The sequence below is a fragment of the Rhipicephalus microplus genome, chromosome 3 (genome assembly GCF_043290135.1).
Source record: "Rhipicephalus microplus isolate Deutch F79 chromosome 3, USDA_Rmic, whole genome shotgun sequence".
NCBI classification, from domain to species: domain Eukaryota; kingdom Metazoa; phylum Arthropoda; class Arachnida; order Ixodida; family Ixodidae; genus Rhipicephalus; species Rhipicephalus microplus.
The window spans coordinates 62,399,291-62,418,534 of NC_134702.1; the positions used below are offsets into that span (position 1 = coordinate 62,399,291).

The window sequence follows — 19,244 nt, forward strand, 5'->3', positions numbered from 1 at the left end:
CTACCCTGTGCTGGGGAAAGGGGTGAGGGGAATGGAAGATGTTAAAAAGAAATGTTGCGAAGAGAGAGAGAAATTAAAAAAAATTGCGACAGAGGAAAGGCAACATCAAAGAGTATAAAACACTAAAGTCTGTCTCTGAGGCCAGTTGTCCGCAAAAAGCACAGCAAAGCTTTCAAAGCCTTCTGGGCTTAGGATGGGCTCGGCCAATGACCCAGAATCTTTTGTTCCGACAAAGGTCGATCGTCTAGTCTATCCAGAGCTGCAGTGAGTTCTTGTCTTTGCGCGTTGAAATGGGTGCACTCACACAGAAGGTGCGCGATGGTTTCTTCACAACTGCAGTAAGTGCATGTAGGAGAGCTGGCCATCCCAATGAGATAAGAGTATGCGTTCGTAAAGGCCACTCCAAGCCACAGGCGGCATAGAAGAGTCTCCTCAGCTCGAGATATCCTTGGGGGAAGACGAAGCTGCAGATCGGGATCCAAGTTACGCAGGCGCGCTTTTGTGAAGTCTGTTGAGTTCCACTGTACCAGTGTGAGGTCACGTGCAAGTGAACAAAGTCTTGTAGCTGCGTCGGCTCTTGAGAACGGGATGTTTGTGCATTGGGTACCATCGTGTGCAGATCTAGCGGCCTCATCTGCGCGGTCGTTGCCATATATACCGCAATGACCTGGTATCCACTGATACACTATGCTGTGCTGTTTTTCGATTGCTTGGTGATGACGAAGCCTTATTTCAGCTACTAACTGTTCATTAGGTCCATGGCGAAAGGGTGACATAAGACATTGAAGAGATACCTTCGAGTCCGAGAAGATAGACCGCATTCCCGAAGGTTCTTTCACTATAAACTCCAGAGCTGCACGTATGGCGGCGAGTTCTGCAGCTGTCGACGATGTCAAATGCAATGTCATGAATTTAATTGTGATGAGCCTCGCGGGAATGACTTCCGCCCCTGCAGAGCTTACTGAAGACACCGAGCCATCCGTGTAAATGTGAAGGCGTCCGTTTTGCTTCTCTTGCAGGAAGAGTAATGTGGCCTGTTTCAGGGCTATATGCGACGACTTTTTTTTATTTTGGATGCCAGGAATCGTAAGAAAGGCTTTGAGTGGGTGTAGGCACCGTAATGGTATCGGCGGCTGTGCTGCATGCGTGAAGTGCAATGGAAGCACTGCGCAATGCTGAGCTACAGTTGCGCTGAACGCTGAGTGGGGCCTGGAAGTTCGAAGTGAGGCGAGGTGATGAGATGGAAGCCGAGCGAAATGTCTTATGTGCATTCTCAAAGCGTCTACGCGGATGTATGCGTTGACTGGATAATCACGCGCAATGATGACTGTCGCTGCTGTAGACGCGCATCTCGGGAGACCAAGGCACATTTTTAGTGCTTGGGCTTGGATCGACTGGAGGACGCGCAAGTTTGTTCTTCGGATCCCGCAAAGCACGGGTAAGCTGTATCGCATATAACAGAGGAACAGAACAGTGTAGAGTTGGGGCATTGCTCGTACCGATGCACTTTAGAGCTGCACGTATGGCGGCGCGTTCTGCAGCTGTCGAAGGATGGGGGTAACTTTGTAATACAAAGCATAAGAAGAATGAGAAAGAGACAAGTGAGACAAAGAAAGGCAGAAAGAGAAAGAAGAAAAAAATGAAAGAAAAATACAAAATAAGCAATAGAGAAAACAGAGAGAATGAAAGTGAAAAAATACAAAATTAAGTATATAAAAACAAAGAAAGAAACTAATAGGAATAAACGAAGAAAAAAAGATAGAGAGAAGACAAGAAAAGAAACTAAACCCAAGGAAAGCAGGCGACCCCACTCCGCTCATTCTTCAGACTCAGTGCCACTAGAACGAAGCTGCCTTATTTTTTTCATGCTTGGGTGGCCCGTAGTCTTAAGCCAGGTTTCACTATTCTATAGCATAAAGCTTGACGGGGCTGCTTGCTTGCATGGTAGTAGCGAATAGCGGATCACCTGCGTTGATGTTGCCAGGTAAGCCACAAAGCACAGTCCTAACTATGAAGTTGCTCTGTATGAAGCTGGCCCGACGTTAGACGAGTGTCCGTGTTGCATATCACGCTCCGCTTTGCAGACGCACCCATAGACGGTGTAACTGCCTTGGTCGTGGCGAAGAGCGGTTCGAGTATAAATGGGCCTTAAAGCCACCGTAGCAGGCTGGACGGATATGTCACGGGCTGCCACGCGTCGTTTCGCGTTCATATCGAGCATCAACATAACGTATATCTATACAAAATAACAAAACATAACAGAAGACCGCAAATGAAGCACAGGAGAATCGCACATTCACTGTTTCTGCTGATTGCACATTGGCTGGATTGCGGGTAAGTTCTTGGTTTCAAAAATACTTTTGATAGCATAGCTGCCGCGCACTCACGTCGCTAATTTGCTCGTGGTTGGTGCCACACCTGTGAAATGTTCAAAACGTGTTTAGGAGTGCTGCTCGAGTTTGGAAACCAACGACACAGCCATAAATATCTTTTGTTGGTGTTACATGTCACCAGTAAAAAGATAAAAAGCATGTGCGCCGGCGCACAAACAATAACCTGGTAATTTTCTTGTTAAAAAAACCTGAAGGGCTATTCGTTTCGTTTAATGTGATGTTTAAGAAAGAGTACGACTGAAAAAAAAAATGGGCCTACATTGTGCGCCGAGAAAAGTTGGAAATATTCTGACTCAAATCTCTTTTTTATGATTACGTCTCTGCAATAAATAATGTGCGTGATGCTTTCGATTATCATGAATGGTTTGTTTTATCGGGTTGAACGTTCCAAAGTGCAGAGACGCTATGAAAGGTGGCGTATTGCAGGGGGCTTTTAATAAATTAGCCACCTTTTTTTTTATGTGCATAGGTATTGAATAGTGTACAGGCCTCGGTTATTTATGCTCCATCAAAACGCTACCACCATGGTTAGAATCGAACACGAAGTTTTGATGTCAATAACCGAGTACCATAACCACTGAGGCCAGGCAGTGGCTTCTACAAGGCACAGACTTTCACGTCCGAGATTAGGTAATCACGCGTGAGAACATTATTATGTCTCCTGATTGCTTGAGCCTTGGTAACACAATCATTCTCCAGTTTCCTTAAGGTGGCCTCTAAAGAGAAGAATCTTTAGGCCCTGTTGTATGTATTATCAGGTTTTTCCTTACATTATATAGCTTAGTCCGAGTTAGCTGGGACGCCCTATATATAGCGAACGTTGTTGTTGCCCAGCACTTTTTTTCTCACGTTTCTTTCGGCAGTAAAAAGTGGGTGGTATTTGTCGGCTCTCTTGATTTACCTTACATATGCTTTACCATTATCGATAACTATGAAGTAGAAAACGTTCAATCAATTGACATCAGTGCTCTAGCTGCACATTCAGAATCGCTAAAAATTCACCAGTGCAGTACTGCTACCTCTTCTAATCGTCTTGATATTTTATATGGTTTGTGCGACAGTTACATGAGAAGTTATATTGATACGGTGTCTCTTCTTATCAACTTTATTGAAAGTTCAAGGTGGTGTATTGAAATTATTGTTATTCCAAGCCCTATAGGGTCGGCACACAATTTGTTTGTTATTAATGTGTGAGAAAATTGCTTGATTGATTGATATGTGGGGTTTAACGTCCCAAAACCACCATATGATTATGAGAGACGCCGTAGTGGAGGGCTCCGGAAATTTTGACCACCTGGGGTTCTTTAACGTAGAAAATTGCTTCAACATGTTCTTATTACCAAACAGCTAAGTATTACAATTGCTTCTTTGTTGAATTATTATGAATATCGTTTAGTTTAGAGCCAGTCGTTCAGTAAATTATAGCTTACCTGGTCTGGCAGCCGTCAATGTCGCGCACAACACCGCGCACAAAGCCACCATCCAAAGCGTTCGCGACCAATGTTTGACCATGGCGACTTGCGACTCCTACTTCCGCTATCCCAATGAATCTGAGTGAATTCTGTTCAGTTTTCAGCCCCTATACATTGCTTCAGAAAAGGCCGACAACGGCGATTGGCTGGGACCTTTGAAGGTGAATGAGTGACGTATTTTATAACCATAGCTGACAGCCTGTCTCAAATATGGATAGCTTTAGTCTTAATGTGCAATTGCAACATTTCAAGACTGTTCGTTCCGGAAATGTCAAATGACTGGAAGAAAAACTTCTGGTAATGACATTTTGCTGCATCAGATGTTGATTAGGTCAACGTCCGTAAAGAAAAAGCAAAACGTAAGTTGCTTTAGTGCACGCGAAAAGGTGGACATAGGTTGTTTGGCCCTTATGACATCGTGATTGTGAATAAACATTGGCTTGTGCTTTTACAAACGAAGTTAATGGTCGCACTCATGACGAGACTTAAAAGCGTTGCTGATAGGGTACGCTAAAAATAAAATTCAAACAGCAACACTGTACATAAAACTAAGCAGACAAATATGTGCCTTACTCGCTTTTGCGCTGATATTTTTTATTCATGTAGTTCACTGGGTAAGTAGGTTACTGACACCGAAATGACACAGCGCAAAAAAAAAAACAATTGCGAAAAAAATCACAGCATATCAACGAAGTAAGTAATAATGAGTGAGGCAAAACGTCTGTCAGGCCATCCGTGCTTCCGTCCGTCTGTTCGTTGTTGCTTCGGTTCGTCCGTGCGACCATTCGTGCGTCCATCCATGCGTCCGTCTGTCTGTCCGCGCGTGCGTCTGTCTGTCCATGCGCTCGTCCGTCTGTTCGTGCATCCGTACGTGAGTCCGTCCATCCGTCTGTTCATGCGTCCATCCGTCTACGCATCCGTCTATCTGTCCGTCCGCCTTCTAGTCTGTCTGTCCGTCCGTCCGTGCGTCCATCTAGTGAACACTCCACGTACCGCCATCTCGCATCTCGCATCCCCTGTTGCACATATCCGCTCCGCGCGTCCATCCATCCATCCGTTTGGCTGCTGACCTGTCTGTCCGCCCGTTCATGCGTCCGTCCGCGCGTCCATCTAGTGAATACTTCAAGTACCAGCATTTCCCATCTCGCATCCCCTGTGGCACATACGCGCTCTAGAACGGATATGTGCATCTGGTGGCCACATCCAACAACGGAGGATGGACAGACCCACACCCTAAGAAGCTTCGCCCCTAAAACATGACCACGAAAAACAGTCATCCACAGCCCTTTTCCTGTTTTATTTTTTTGTGACCGTGCTTTTCCGTGTTGTTTATCTTCGGAGATTTTAATGTGCCACAGTGATATCCCTCTCGAGATGGAGACTTGGAAGTAAATATCAGGAGCAGATAGATATTCATGGGGCCATTTGAAGCGAAGGATAAGGAAAGCATAATAGTGAAGTCCAGAAAGATATGTGGGGTGTAATGTGAAATTCTTTCTTAGAATTTCAATAGTGATCCGCTAAAAAAATTAAAAACGAATAAGCAGTTTGTTAACGGAGGTTTATCCTGCAGCGTTCACAATAAGCGCACGGCATATAGTGTCGCTTTAAGTCAATCTTCTTTTTGTAAATTGTCTATTCCCGCAGCCCTTGCTCTTCTTTTTGTAAATTGTCTATTCCCGCAGCCCTTGCAGGAGCATGTTTTTGACGAAAGTTTTTTTTGCTCATCTAGATCACGTCAATGATGGGCTTCAAACTGTTTGAATGATTTAGCTTCATATTATCCCTGTAAATAAAGTTAGTTGTTTTTCTTCGTCATTGACGGAGGGGGATAGAAAACAGTGGGTAATACTTGTTCCTCCTGCCTCGCCTGAAGAATACTGCCAGGCTTTATATAAAGTTTATTCATTCAGTCAAACATTGGGAGTGGATGTTGTACATAGAAGAGCCCGACATTGACACTCGAATGCTCATAGAAAAGAAGTAGAAGTATAGGCAATGAAAACCATTGTTTATAATAAAGTAAGTTTTGCTTCAGGGCACGCTAAATTTCATACTTTTATGGGCACTTTTTCTCTAGTTCTCCTGTACGACGCGAGGCTGTCGCGTTGCCTTTGATGCAACGAGAGAAAGAACAAGACAAAGGCTAAGGAAGATGCAGAGTGGCTAATGAGGTTGTACCAAGTTTGCTACCTTAAGCTAGAGAAGGAAGAATAGGAAAAAAAAATTCTAAAAGTATGCCAAGGTCGCGCAAATCTTGGCACACCGAAGTGATTGATGTTCAAGTTTTTAAGCGAACATGGGCGGTTGCTATTACTGAATATTGTTATGTTTTGCCATATTGTACGTAGACATTGGTACGTTGTAACTAGGTTTGTGCTGTGTTGTTTCTGTTTAGTTTTTTTCTTTCTTATTTTCTTCTGTTTTTTCTTTATTTTTCTTGCTTCTCTTTGTCTGATATATATATATATATATATATATATATATATATATATATATATATATATATGAGATATAACAGATTACTGTCTGTTATATCTCATTAATATTGTGTTAGAGCACGGAAATACGAGCCCTTAGGTATACACTTCTCTCCCTTATTATATATATATATATATATATATATATATATATATATATATATATATATATATATATATATATATATTTATATATATATATATAGTTCAAAAAAATCAAGCACGTAGGAAAAATTGTTTTGTAAAGGATTGACGTTTCGGCTGCGGGACCGGCCTTCGTCGGAGTGACGTCGGCCTTCGTCGGAGTGATTCACATCACTCCGACGAAGGCCGGTCGAGCGGCCGAAACGTCAGTCCTTTACAAAACAATTTTTCCTACGTGCTTGATTTTTTTGAGCTATATATATATATATATATATATATATATATATATATATATATATATATATATATATATATATATATATATATATATTCTCTCCTCCTCATCTTCACCTACCTTTCCTACCTCTTTGCTTTATCACATTGTATGACTCTACGCTACGTTCGGCATCTTTGCCCGGATAGCCGAGTGGTTATGACGGTTGCCTTCTGTTCGTGAAAGCACACGTTTGAATCTCGCCTTCTCGTGTCAATGTGTTTCATTTCATTTCTTTAATCTCCATCTTACTTTTTTTTCTGATTCATAGACCTCCCTGCTATACTATTCACAAATCGATGCGCGTGTTCTGGTACCAAAGCCGACGATTAAAAAAGACGAAAAAAGCTCGAGCCAGTTCATGATGATAGTGTTGGGTCACGACATTCATTTTACACCAAGTTAGAAAGTCTTCGCAGATGAAAGAAAAGATAAAGAAAGGAGGCAGAGAACATACGTTCTCATGCATATCAGCGTGCACTCGTTACACACAGAGAGTCACAAGCGAGAAATATTTGATAAAGCGTGTCATGTAGCGGTAAACAATTGGACAGCGACACCTTTGACAGTGCTAGCAGCTGCTGTGTCGTGAAGTGCACAAGTTTTCTCCATGCTCATCTCGGCCTTTGTTACTGCACAGAAATCGGGTGTCTGAGCCAAGGAGGATTAAAAAAAAATTGCTGGAGTGGCAGCTCTTGCAATGCCTTGCCAGCAGAAGTAAAGTCAGTTTTTGCCATTGCCAAGATGGCGAAAACATGCTCTTTTCTGATAGTGCCCACTTGGAAGTCAAGTGGCTTTGATATGTTAGTGGAAGTGCTACGTTAGTTCTATACTAAAAGATAGTTGTTCCCGACAAAATAACACACAGAAACGAGTATTGGGGGCTGAACTTCCCAAGAACTTTGCGTCCAATAAGAGGCTCACTAAGGAAAACTAGTAACACTAAGACGCACTTGGAGTGCTGTGTGACCAGAAAAAGTTTCCACATTACATTCGTTGGGCGTGCGAGGGATACGCTCTGTTCTCAATCGCTTAATGGTGATACTTTACCGTGCCCCTAGTAAGATGGCCACCGCAGCCGCCATCTTACCAGAGGCACGGCTTCACTCCTAGGCAGTGATTTCCAATCCAGCAAAATTTTTTAATCCTCCTTGGTCCGAGCGGACACATATTTCGTAAATGGCAAATATATTCTACCGACGGTCACAAGATGGAGAAAGGTTCGGTCAAAGGTAAAAACTGCCATCTATCTGTTCATAAATAGCTCACAAACTTTGAACGGAAAATCTTATATCTGTAGTAAGACATGTCCAGCTATCTCATTCAGCGGTCGTGTGTGCTGTAGACTTTTCACGCACCGTGTATTGCTTCATCTCACTTGAAACGTGATGTACCCATTTGTACTCACATCTCGACTAGGCAGCAAACACTGATTAGCCTGACCGTACTACGCATTGCAGCAGAACATCACTTTCACTAAAGGCACTGCGAAAATGCACGAGCCGTTTGACGCGCTCTTTTCCGGTTGCAACGCGAAAAAATTGTATTTGCTTTCTCGGATTGGATACAAGTGATAAAAAATGGCCCGTATGCTTCGAGCCTGAGAGCTGATTATCCTTATAGAAAATGGAACGTTGCTGGCACCCGAATATTAAGATCTTCAATTATCTAATTATCACTATTAGCTGCTGCCCCGCCGCGGTGGTCTAGTGGCTAAGGTACTCGGCTGCTGACCCGCCGGTAGAGGGTTTGAATCCAGGCTGCGGTGGCTGCGTTTCCAATCGAGGCGGAAATATTGTAGGCCCGTGTGCTCAGATTTGGGTGCACGTTAAAGAACCCCAGGTGGTCGAAGTTTCCGGAGCTCTCCACTACGGCGTCTCTCATAATCATATGGTGGTTTTGGGACGTTAAAACCCACATATCAATCATCACTATTAGCTGCTAATGTAGATAGGGTGGGAATTCATTAGGAGCCAGATAGGAGTATCTGCTGTGAAACGTCTACGATTACGAATTCTGAAAGCAGTGGCTTAGGTGTTTTGATTTTGCGATAAGCTGAACTGATGTGCAGAATGAGACAAAGTGGTGCGGCGCGAGTGAGATATGCTGCAGGGTGCTCGGTTTTCATGTCAACGCAACGTGGTGAAGCTGGCCTAGCCAACTTTGGCTCCTCTGGCTGACGCGAATGCAGCGCTGTAGTATGTTGCGCTGTAGCGCCCCTTTGTCCGACTCAAGTCTTCTCTTCTCTATAAGATCTCGCAGGGTCAACTATATTTCTCGCGCCCGAGAGGCATGTGTTCCACTGTGCAAAGAATCGCGAGCAGGAAGGAGGTATTGCAGACACTAAAACAGCGGATCGCTGGCTTTCATGGAAGAAAATTTTTGGGGCCATCTTTGTTTCTCTCTCTTTCGTCCTTGTTCACTCTATCACAAGTACGCCAATAACGGCAATGCAGCTCAACGCAGCAACGGACACTTACGGAATACTTGATTACGTGCTTGTCGGTGGTTGTCAATATTTTTTATACCTTCTTGTTCGCATAAGTATGGCACGTTTCTTGCATTGAACTTTCGATTGTTAGACACCACTTGTGTCGTGTACTTTCTTGTGTTTTTCTTTGTGCTTTTTTGAGCACCAATCATGATGAGGACACCTAGAAGCGGCGCTAAAAATGCAAATCAATAAATTACGTTATTCTGTATGATGTTTTTACACTAGGATATTACTTAGCTTTTAGTTTATCTTTATAAATTTGAGACAATCAGAGGCAGTGAGTCATAGTTCCCACCTGCCACGAATATAGAATATGAGCTTGGGCGCAACCCATTCCCGCAGCGGACGAGCTGGCATCTGCGATGAGAAGATGGCTAAGCGAATGTAATACTGCCGCCGAATGCAGCAACCAACTTGAGTGCAAGCCCAGGGGAATACTTGGCCAGCGGGCGAGATTGGCAAAAAATTGGGTATAAGCGCGGTTCGTAAGACAGAATAACAATTCAAAAAATAACAATAAACAGGGGCTGAATTCACAAAGCTTTTTTCTTGGCTACGCATTTTCTTAGCCAAGAATTATCTTATCTATAGGGATTACTTTAGCACGGGTACGAATTTAACTTATTCGGCACTTAAGAGGGTGAGGAGGACACATGATAGCAGATGAAACGACAAGGAAAGAAAGAAGTGTGTGTCGATAATATCAAGGTAGCATGCAAAGCGTCTATCATCGAGAGCATACGTGATAGCCAATGATTTGCTGCATCTAAGCTTCAGTTCCGCGAGTGTCTGCTACAGCGCTTACGGGATAATAGATGTCTTGGTGAGCACCTTACGTTGTAATAGACGTCTTGGTGTGCTGTACAAAGCCAAGCCCTCGCGTTTCATCAATGACTGTAGCTAAAAAAGAAATTGGTCGATGGCCTTAAGCAATTATCCATGCACTATATCGCCAAGTACAAGTAAACAACACCCCAGGTGCACCACATCTTTAACACCACGCATAAATCGATGCATGCCACGTTTCAAAATGTGCCTCAAATGTCTTCCCCTGTATTACGCGACCAGTTACCTTACATTTGAATGAAGGTGCGCTGCTACTCAACTAATCCGGTGTAATTGAGCACGGTATTGTGGTGAACGTAATGGTGTTTGGTAACTAGACGTAAAAGGTTGCCTTTCTTACAATATTCGTAATAGAAGACGTAGGAGTGACTTTCGTGCCTGTGGACGAATTGTGCAGAAATATAGAACAGCAGTAATCAAATGAAATTATGAGTAGAGTTTTGCATGTTCCATGCACCGCAGCATTTTTATAAAGCCGGAATGGGAGGACGTGCATACGCTTACGCTTAGATATGTGTCTACGTAAGACAAAAGAGACTCATCGGGAGGTGTTTCAGTGCTAATGCGTTTCACAAAACACGGTGCAAATATTTCGTCCAGCGTTGTTTGAGTGAGTAAACAAAGCAAGCGACGTGTATACGAGTCTTAAAGTCGAGACGTAATCACACGTGCGAAAAGAACGAAAAAGAAGAGAGAGAGAGACTCTCGTTTCGTCTCCACGTTAGCTTGAAATCGATAGATAATAAAGACAATTTTTCGGCCCAGAAGACGTCAGGGAAGGTTTCCGCAAAGCACCACCGGATGCTTGAAGAGTATAAAAAGTGAAGTACGCGTTTTATGGGAGCGACCACAACACAGAAAGCGAGATGAAGTGTGACTGTTTTTAGATGCGAGAATCAATGCTAATTAGGAGAGTTGTGAGTTAATGAGCGAAACCTTCCCTAAATAACTATTATGGAAACGAACTGGGTATTCATCTAATGAAAGTAATACTAGCGAGAGTGAATTTATAATAGTTAATTAGCGTCGTCATAGGCCGATATATTTTTATTTTTTATTTACGTTTGGCAAACTACGGGAAGGTAGCCTACGTTAGAGCCGGCTATCCCAACATCATGACAGTAAAGTACAAGATAAATAGTGCTCGGTTATACAGCCACACGTGGTGGTTTCTATCTTCTGGTAACCTTGGGCGAACGCGTTATAATTATTTCTTTTTATATTTTTGACCAAGTTTCACCGGACATTGTGCATTTTAAGTCATTCGAAGCATTGACGATATATAAGCAATAGGCTGACTGCAAGCCCTGCTGCAGTGAACGAGCGGTTACAGCGCTTAGCTACAATGTAGGAGGAACTGGGTTCGATTCGCAGTGTCACCGAGCACTTTTTTAAAAGGTTGCCCGACATGAGATTATGCGTGGTGGCGGGTACTAATTTCTTGAGAAGGTGGCTTTCGCGCTCTTTTCTTTCACTCCCCTTTTGAGCCAAGATCACTGTTCCGTGCTCCTTCATAAATTACATAATTCAGGATTCATAAATTCCTCCTCCATCCTCCGTTATCGCAAGAGTGCCCAGTGCTGAAACATCAATATCATACCTGGTATATTACTTTCCACGTGTTTGGATATTCGACCAGCGATCAGTCATCACGATGTTTTCAAGAAAATGTAGACATGTCGCGAGCTAATTGCTTGCGACCAAGCTGACTGCCTTTGTCGAGATACGTTTTCATGCTAATTTGGTAAGCATCATTACATCCAGCAAGGCAAAAGAGCACGGACAATTAGAGAAGATACATACAGAGTGATTATTTTGTGTCTTCTTTAGTGTAATGCGCAGTTTAGTGTAATGTCGCTGTCAGTGGTTAAAATGAACTATAGCAGCTAATTGAGTTCTGCTCAGAGGGTCTCCTATTGTCTAGAGCAGAACAGAACAATGACCGTTTGATTTATGTCATATAGAGATACTCTGTTTTTGGTTACTGCAATAATTTTTTAACCAAAGTTTATTTTTGTTAACAACAGTTCCAGTACAGATGAAAGGTGCATGGACAAAATTCGTGTATTCCGCTTGACTAGGCTTGTGACGTTAATAGTATACCGCTATTACAATATGCATAAATATCACACACATATACTACAACGGGTGATAGCTTATTTGTTTTGATAAAGATTGATATTTTGAAATCGACATATTCGGCCAACACAATGTGTACAAACTATGCCATGTAGAGTTACTAAGCTCTAAACTAATCTTTGCCGGTTGGTTCCATTTTACCCAATTTCTTGCTCATGACTGTACGTTGGCAAATGAAACAACTTTTTCGAATTCACATATTTTGTGTAAGGTCAAGTTTATTTTTATGCAGTAAAAAACAGTTTGAAATGTATAAAGGCTCAGAAGAAAAAGAACTAGGAAGAAATTCAGCCAAGTCATTGCCAAACTTACTCATCAATGATGAAACAGTTGTTAAATATGTGCTAATTATTCAGATGTATTTTCAGAAGCCGGTGACAAGTCGATAGTTACAGCCCGAGAACAGAACTACGCCACAGAGACAGGAAGGACACTCTGTGTCGTCGTTCTGTTCTCGCTCTATAACTATCGTCATGTCATACCAACTAGCCCAAGCTGCTACACTCCCGATGATAAGTATGCAGAAATAATAATAAAAGAAGTGTCAACACACACACAAAATGTGAAGACTGAAAATATATTTTATTATGATACGAGAACAAAACTGCAATGTTATAGATGAAGGCATGAAACTATTGCCGGGCACAATAAGCCAATAAAGTATCTTCTACTTTGGCTTTACACTTGGTGCGAAAAGCCGACCACAAATAGGTTCACTAGGGAACGCAAGTTAGATTGCGTTACAAGACAACAGCTAATGGTCATAACTTTAAAGCCATATAACATAGCCAGCTCATAATACAGCATAGAGAAGCAAATTGGCAGTCATGAAGACACAAAGCACTTGTTGATACTGAGTGTGCTTGTTGTCACATCTGTTAGTCAAAACGAGTGAGTGAGTGAAACAACTTTATTCGGTCCACAATAGACGCGAGTAAACTCAGTGTCACCTGGCTAGGCCCACTCGGGGACCATCAGGTTAAACCTGACGGCCCTCGCGCGGGCCCTCTGGACGGCCAGGATTTGAGAGGTCTGGTCCTGGGCCTTAATGAGTCGCTTCAATTCCTCTTGGGTGAAAGGGGGACCGGCAGAGGCGCAGCCCCACAGTACATGCTCGAAGTCCGCATAACCACCACACAGGGGGCAGTCCGGGCTTGGAAACCGTTCAGGGTACATTGTGTGCAGTGCCGCAGGGCTCGGGTAAGTGTTTGTTTGTAGCAGTCAGAGAGTAACAGCTTGGGCCCTGCATAGCGAGGAGTGTGGTAGAGGCAGCAGTCTTCTTGACAGATAGTGGTGCTTGCATATCTCGTTGTACGAGCAGAGAGGCTCAGGTTTCCCAGGAGATGACGCGTTACCCGGCACACGGTCAGTCAAACCTCGTGCAGCCGAGTGCGCCTCCTCGTTGGGATTGAGCGAGGCACCCTCAATGGTTCCAAGGTGCGCAGGAAACCAGACCAATGAGTGATTTTTGAGGTCTTTGACTTTTTGAATAATCTGTAGGACCTGGAGAGCCACCATGCTCATCTGGAAGGCCTTGATAGCGGCCTCGGAGTCTGAATAAATTGTGTCATGTACACCGTCCGTCAATGCAAGAGCAATGGCAACCTGCTCTGCAACGCTGGAACTAGAAGTGCGGATGGTAGCGCAGCTGATGACTCTGCAATCACAGTCGACGACCACTGAGGAGAAGGCTTCTTCTTGAATGTACGAAGCAGCATCGACGAAGCAGGCTCGATCCTTGTCCAAGCGGGCACTGGCGAGCAGAGATTTACCCCTGGCTCGTCTTCGTGCTTCGTTGTAGGTTGGATGCATATTGCGCGGCATCCGCGCAATCTGGATCTTGGATCTTACGTCGCTGGGCAGCTTCACAGCGTCAGGACCGACAACCGTGGGGTTTCGTCCCAGCATGCCGAGTATGGCTCTACCCGCTGGGGTGCCAGACAGTCTGACAAACTGTGCAAACTCTTGGGCTTCGACAATTTCTTCGAACGTGTTGTGGATTCCCAACTTCAGGAGGTCTTCCGTGTGCGTTCGAACAGGAATGCCAAGGGCCAGCTTGAAGACTCTTCTGATTAGGGCATTGATTTTGTTGCGCTCCGACACGAGCCAATTGTGCATAGCCGCCGAATAAGCGAGGTGGCATAGCACGAATGCGTGGATAATCCGGATCAGATTGTCCTCCCTGATTCCGCGGTGCCTGTTAGCGATTCTTCGAATCAGTCCGAGGGCGCTTTCGGTCTTGGAACAAATGCGTTTGACGGCGGCTCCATTGGCTCCGTTAGACTCGATAAACATTCCAAGGACCCTGATAGTGTCCACCCGCGGAACTGGTGAGCCGTTACCGGTGAATAACGTAATGTGGCTCTCCATATTGCTGGCTTCCAGGACCGGTGAGAACCGCCTCTGGGCCTCTTCTTATACAGTAAGAGCTCGGACTTAGCGGGCGAGCACCTTAGCCCGATGGGGATGAGATAGCGCTCCGTCACATCGATGGCCCCTTGCAAAGCACTCTCGACCTGACCCTCACATCCGCTGAGGCACCAGATGGTGATGTCGTCTGCGTAGATCGTGTGGTTAATGTTCGGGATTTTGTTCAAGGCCCTCGACAGGTTGATCATGCAGATATTGAACAGCGTCGGGGAGATCACCGCCCCCTGAGGTGTCCCTTTTGGCCCAAGGGTAATTTAGTGGGTCAAAAAATTGTCAATCTTCAGTCTTGTGGACCGTGACGAAAGGAAGGAGCGCACAAAATTGTACGCCTGCTTGCCGAAGTGAAACTCAGACAAGCTCTTGAGAATAAAGGCGTGTGATATATTGTCAAAAGCCTTTTCCAAATCCAATCCAAGAATCGCCTTGGTGTCGGTGGAGCCGGAGTCAATGACCTGGAAAAGTGCACTTCATAGGGGGGAATAATCATACACAACAAACAGAACGGGCTCCAACAGGGGCCACCAACGCTCACTATTATTAATAATGTCAGTGTCTTGTTGGGTGCATATGCTGTGTCCTGCGCAGAACCCCAAGGGAGCACTCCGTGACTTGGCTTGCATGGGTGCTGGCTGCATCGCACTGCTGTTGAAGTAGGCTAGCCACAGACAGAGAGATGAGGAGCCATGACGTTGAGGCACACCGAGCGTCACCTTTAGAGATCAACAATGCATACTTAGGTAAGGTACAATTTGTAGAAAAAATATATCACTCTGCAGTCGTGTTGAACACGTTCGGCTGAAACACGACATGCCACAGCACTGAGAGAGAAAAAGCTTCATTAAGTAAAAGATGCAGTTACTGACCCTATGTCATCTGAGGCTTGTTCAACAGGTCTTTCTCCTTGCAAGTTGTGAACAGCCAGGCAATTTTCACCCACTTGCTATTTCCCCCAAGAGCACTTGATCCACAGAGCGAGTCACAAGCTCGAGAGCTCAATAAGGAATCAAAGAGTTGTGCTCGTTCGAGAGCACGAATTTTCAGCCTCAGATGATTGGAGTTGCATTCATAAGCTGCAGGCTTTCCGCTTTCAACGTTATCAGTTATCTCACAATTTACTGCTATTATGTTGAATAAGCACTATGTGTGAGAATAATACAGGTATACATTGCAAGCAACCATGCTTTAGTTTTCAATTTGTGCACAGTAAGTGGTGTTTACTTAATCATATGTATTTAAAAGAAAACTAACCTTGCAACCAGCCGTTAGGCAGTTTTGTGGCCTCGAAGCTCTCAGGCAGATCACAGTCCTTCCAGATGAGGTTGCCATGCATGCTTCCAGGCAACTTTCAGGTCCGCTGAATGATAACAGTCCCAGCAGTGACTTAGGCTTGGACATTTAGGGAGCACGTGTCCTTCACATTTTTGTACAGGAGCTTCAAGTCATGAGGAGGCTTGATATGTCAGTGCGTGCAATCGATACATCATAAAAACAAGATATTTAAAAATAATCATTAAAAACACCCCCTTGTAATACTTATGGGACAAAGCTAGCTATCACTTTGTCAAAGTGATCAAATCTGCTATAATCACTTTGAAACAAACTGAAGCCCCATGTAGGATTTACATACCGCAATATATATGTCCTAGTGAAGTGTAGTGCTACCACAGCAGTAATTGTCTATAGAACTAATTTTTCAAAATACCATGAATTCCTCAAGCACCACCTGACTTCTGGAAAATAAATTCTCAATAATTCTCCAACTATGAAATGTGGTAAATAGACAGGCCCATTTAAGTAATCAAACAAGAACTCACTTATATGAAATCACAAAAAAACTTCTGATGTACTTGCCACCCTCTCCATAATATAATATGTATATAACAGTGGTAGTAAATTTTTCATGCTTAAATTTCACATAGGGAAACATTACATCTACTGGGCTGAAAAACCTGAACACGTTATAGTACTACGTGAATAGCAACAAATTTAGTTCCGCAAGGTCGACTAACCGATAGCAGCGTTTAGTAGCCGTCAGTGTCATCAGGGACCAAGTGCGCTCTGGGGCCAACAGGCAACGAACATCTGCAGACTGGAAGCTGCTGATGACATAGCAATGAAGGCTGGCCAGGCGTGCACGTCCATTGATAAAGCGTAGGAACTGGCCACGAGCCGCTGTTGCCAAGGCTCTAGAGCCGTTCAAAACGATGGCCAGACGAACTTGAAAACCTGTAGTTAGCCGGTACCGGCCTACAACTTTATCCAAAGCAAAGCACCGGTTCCCAGACTCTTGTTAGCTCATATAACTCTCAAATTCTTTCCGAAGACCTGTCTAGGCGTGCTGCCAAAGTAACACGATCCACAACAGAATGTAGCATCTCGCAGCTTCGGTTCGCCAAGTCACGGCGCTCGGACTATGGTTATCACTAAAAGAAGTGACGAGTTAACAAACAAAAGTGCCAATCTCCACAACCGCAACTTCGCAGGAGAAAACAATTATCAACGCTGTCTTTCAATTTTTCGGTCACACGAGCACATCCTCTTCACAAGTCTTGGAAACGTCAACACAGCACCACTGTTCACAACGAACATCGTTTCACTCCTGAACACTAGATTGCTCCAAGAAAATAGAAGCATACGGGCTAACCAGTGGCGAAGCAAGAACCCAACACAGCGCGTAGTTCATCGTCTCGGTACGTACTTGGGGTCACTCAGGTAACGTGCCAAAACACTGTAAATCCGAAATGTCGCACAGCACCCAACTGAGAGACTGGAAAGTGAAGCGAACAAACTGTTACCAGCGCAAAAACACACATTGCAGCCTTCTAGAGTGTTGTTGTTGATGTACAGGCGCCGATCTCGCTTGATAAATACACCGAGGCATAGGCTTTGCTACGCGTAACCATACACTGTTACACTGCCACTGCTTCTCGCACCGCTTAATAGCACCGAAAAAGCAGCGGTAATCACAACACGTCCAGTCTAACGCTGAAGAAACTCGAGCGAGAGGCGTTTGTTAAAATTCGCACAGACCGATACGCTGTTTACGACGCCATGTTGCTTTCGACAACTGCGCAGCACGTAAGAGGACATGAAGTAAGAAAAAAACTGTAAAATAGCTCTTAGAAAGTACTTGCGCATTTTTCACGGCGTGACTAAATTGATAGGTTCTGTTTAGCGTTGCATAAGTCAGTTGCCAGAATGCGGTGTGTCTGTTGCCAGATTGCCGCTAAATTTGGCGGAGAAATTTGACCCTGTAGTTGTGACTTCTCCGTGAGAGTTTGGTGTCGTCCGCGGTGCATTTCGCGAGCACATGAGCGACGGCAAGGGACGCTGGCCGTTTTAATTAACGAATTGAACTGCGCCTTGCAGACGTTGGGACGCATTCTCTTGCTGTGTGTGCTGCGGTTCAATGAAGAGATGGTGTCTCTGAGTTAGGGAAGCAATGACACGTCGTCCGCCGTGCATTTCGCGAGTGCGTGTGCGATGAATTTGTTCGCGAGTGCATGGGCGGCGCTGGTCGTTTCAATTAACGGAATAAACCCCGCCTTGCAGAAGTTGGGGTGCGTTCTCTTGCTGTGTGCGCACCTGTGCCATTAAGAAATCGTGTCTCAGTATTAGGTACGACGGGGAAAACTGAATAGAGTCGAAGCAGTTGGTGCGCTGCCTCCATACCCTTCTTTTTTTTTTCACAGCTGATCGTGCCGCGCCGACCGTGCGCCACGACGGGGACGCTACGTTTCCTCTAGCTAGGAAGGGGGGCGGGGGCAACGCACTACTTGCTGTGACTCTATTCAGTTTTCCCAATTGTTCCTAATACTGAGACGCGATCTCTTAATTGCACAGCTGCGCACACAGCAAGACAACATGCCCATACTTCTGCAAGGCATGGCTCATTACGTTTATTAAAACGGCCTCTTAATTGCAAAGTAGCACACATATCACGAGAATGCGTCCCAACGTCTGCAAGGCGCGGTTCATTCCGTTAATTAAAAAGGCCAGCTTCGCTCATGCACTCGCGAAATGCACCATGGACGACACCAAGCCCTCACGGAGAAGCCACAACTACAAAAGCAAATTTCTCTGCCAAATTTGGCGATAGTCTGCAAAACTGACCCTTCAAGTCTGGCAACAATGTATACAACGCCAAACAGAACCTTGTTTATATTTGCTTTTATGTGCAAGGGGCATGCTATGATGAATCCGACAGGCGTGCCAGATGAAAGAAGCGTTTTGGCAACGTCTCTGAGTAAGCTGATGCTGAGGGTATTGCTTCACAACCAATCGCAAGCTGCGCCTGTCGGCCAAGCCGTCGCCTGCTCGCGTTTGTTGTCTGCTTCGATCAGAGCATGCGACGGGAGTTTCACCTTCGCAACGCAATTATTCTCAGGTCAAGTGAACGCTGCGTCGCACAAAATACATGTCAATGGCTCGCCCTACCTTTGAAGGATATTCGTGCGCCAAGTGAAACGGCTGGAAATTGTCGCAGGGACAAATTCTGCCAAGGCTCGTTTCAGAATCATGAGGGTTTGCATATTTCCGGTGTCATTTAAAGTTACTAAGGTCATCTTATCT

At 44.5% G+C, this 19,244-nt stretch overlaps 1 protein-coding gene across 1 annotated transcript in view; it reads right to left on the bottom strand.

Moving 5' to 3' along the window:
• The window catches only part of LOC142803757 (uncharacterized), a 44,981-nt gene extending 40,979 nt beyond the window's left edge, over positions 1-4,002 (bottom strand). The window contains exon 1 of the mRNA XM_075889637.1: positions 3,824-4,002. Coding sequence (XP_075745752.1) covers positions 3,824-3,905 — 82 coding nt within the window. The 5' untranslated portion in view covers positions 3,906-4,002. The remainder of the gene's footprint in view (positions 1-3,823) is intronic.
• Positions 4,003-19,244: the final 15,242 nt, after the last annotated feature.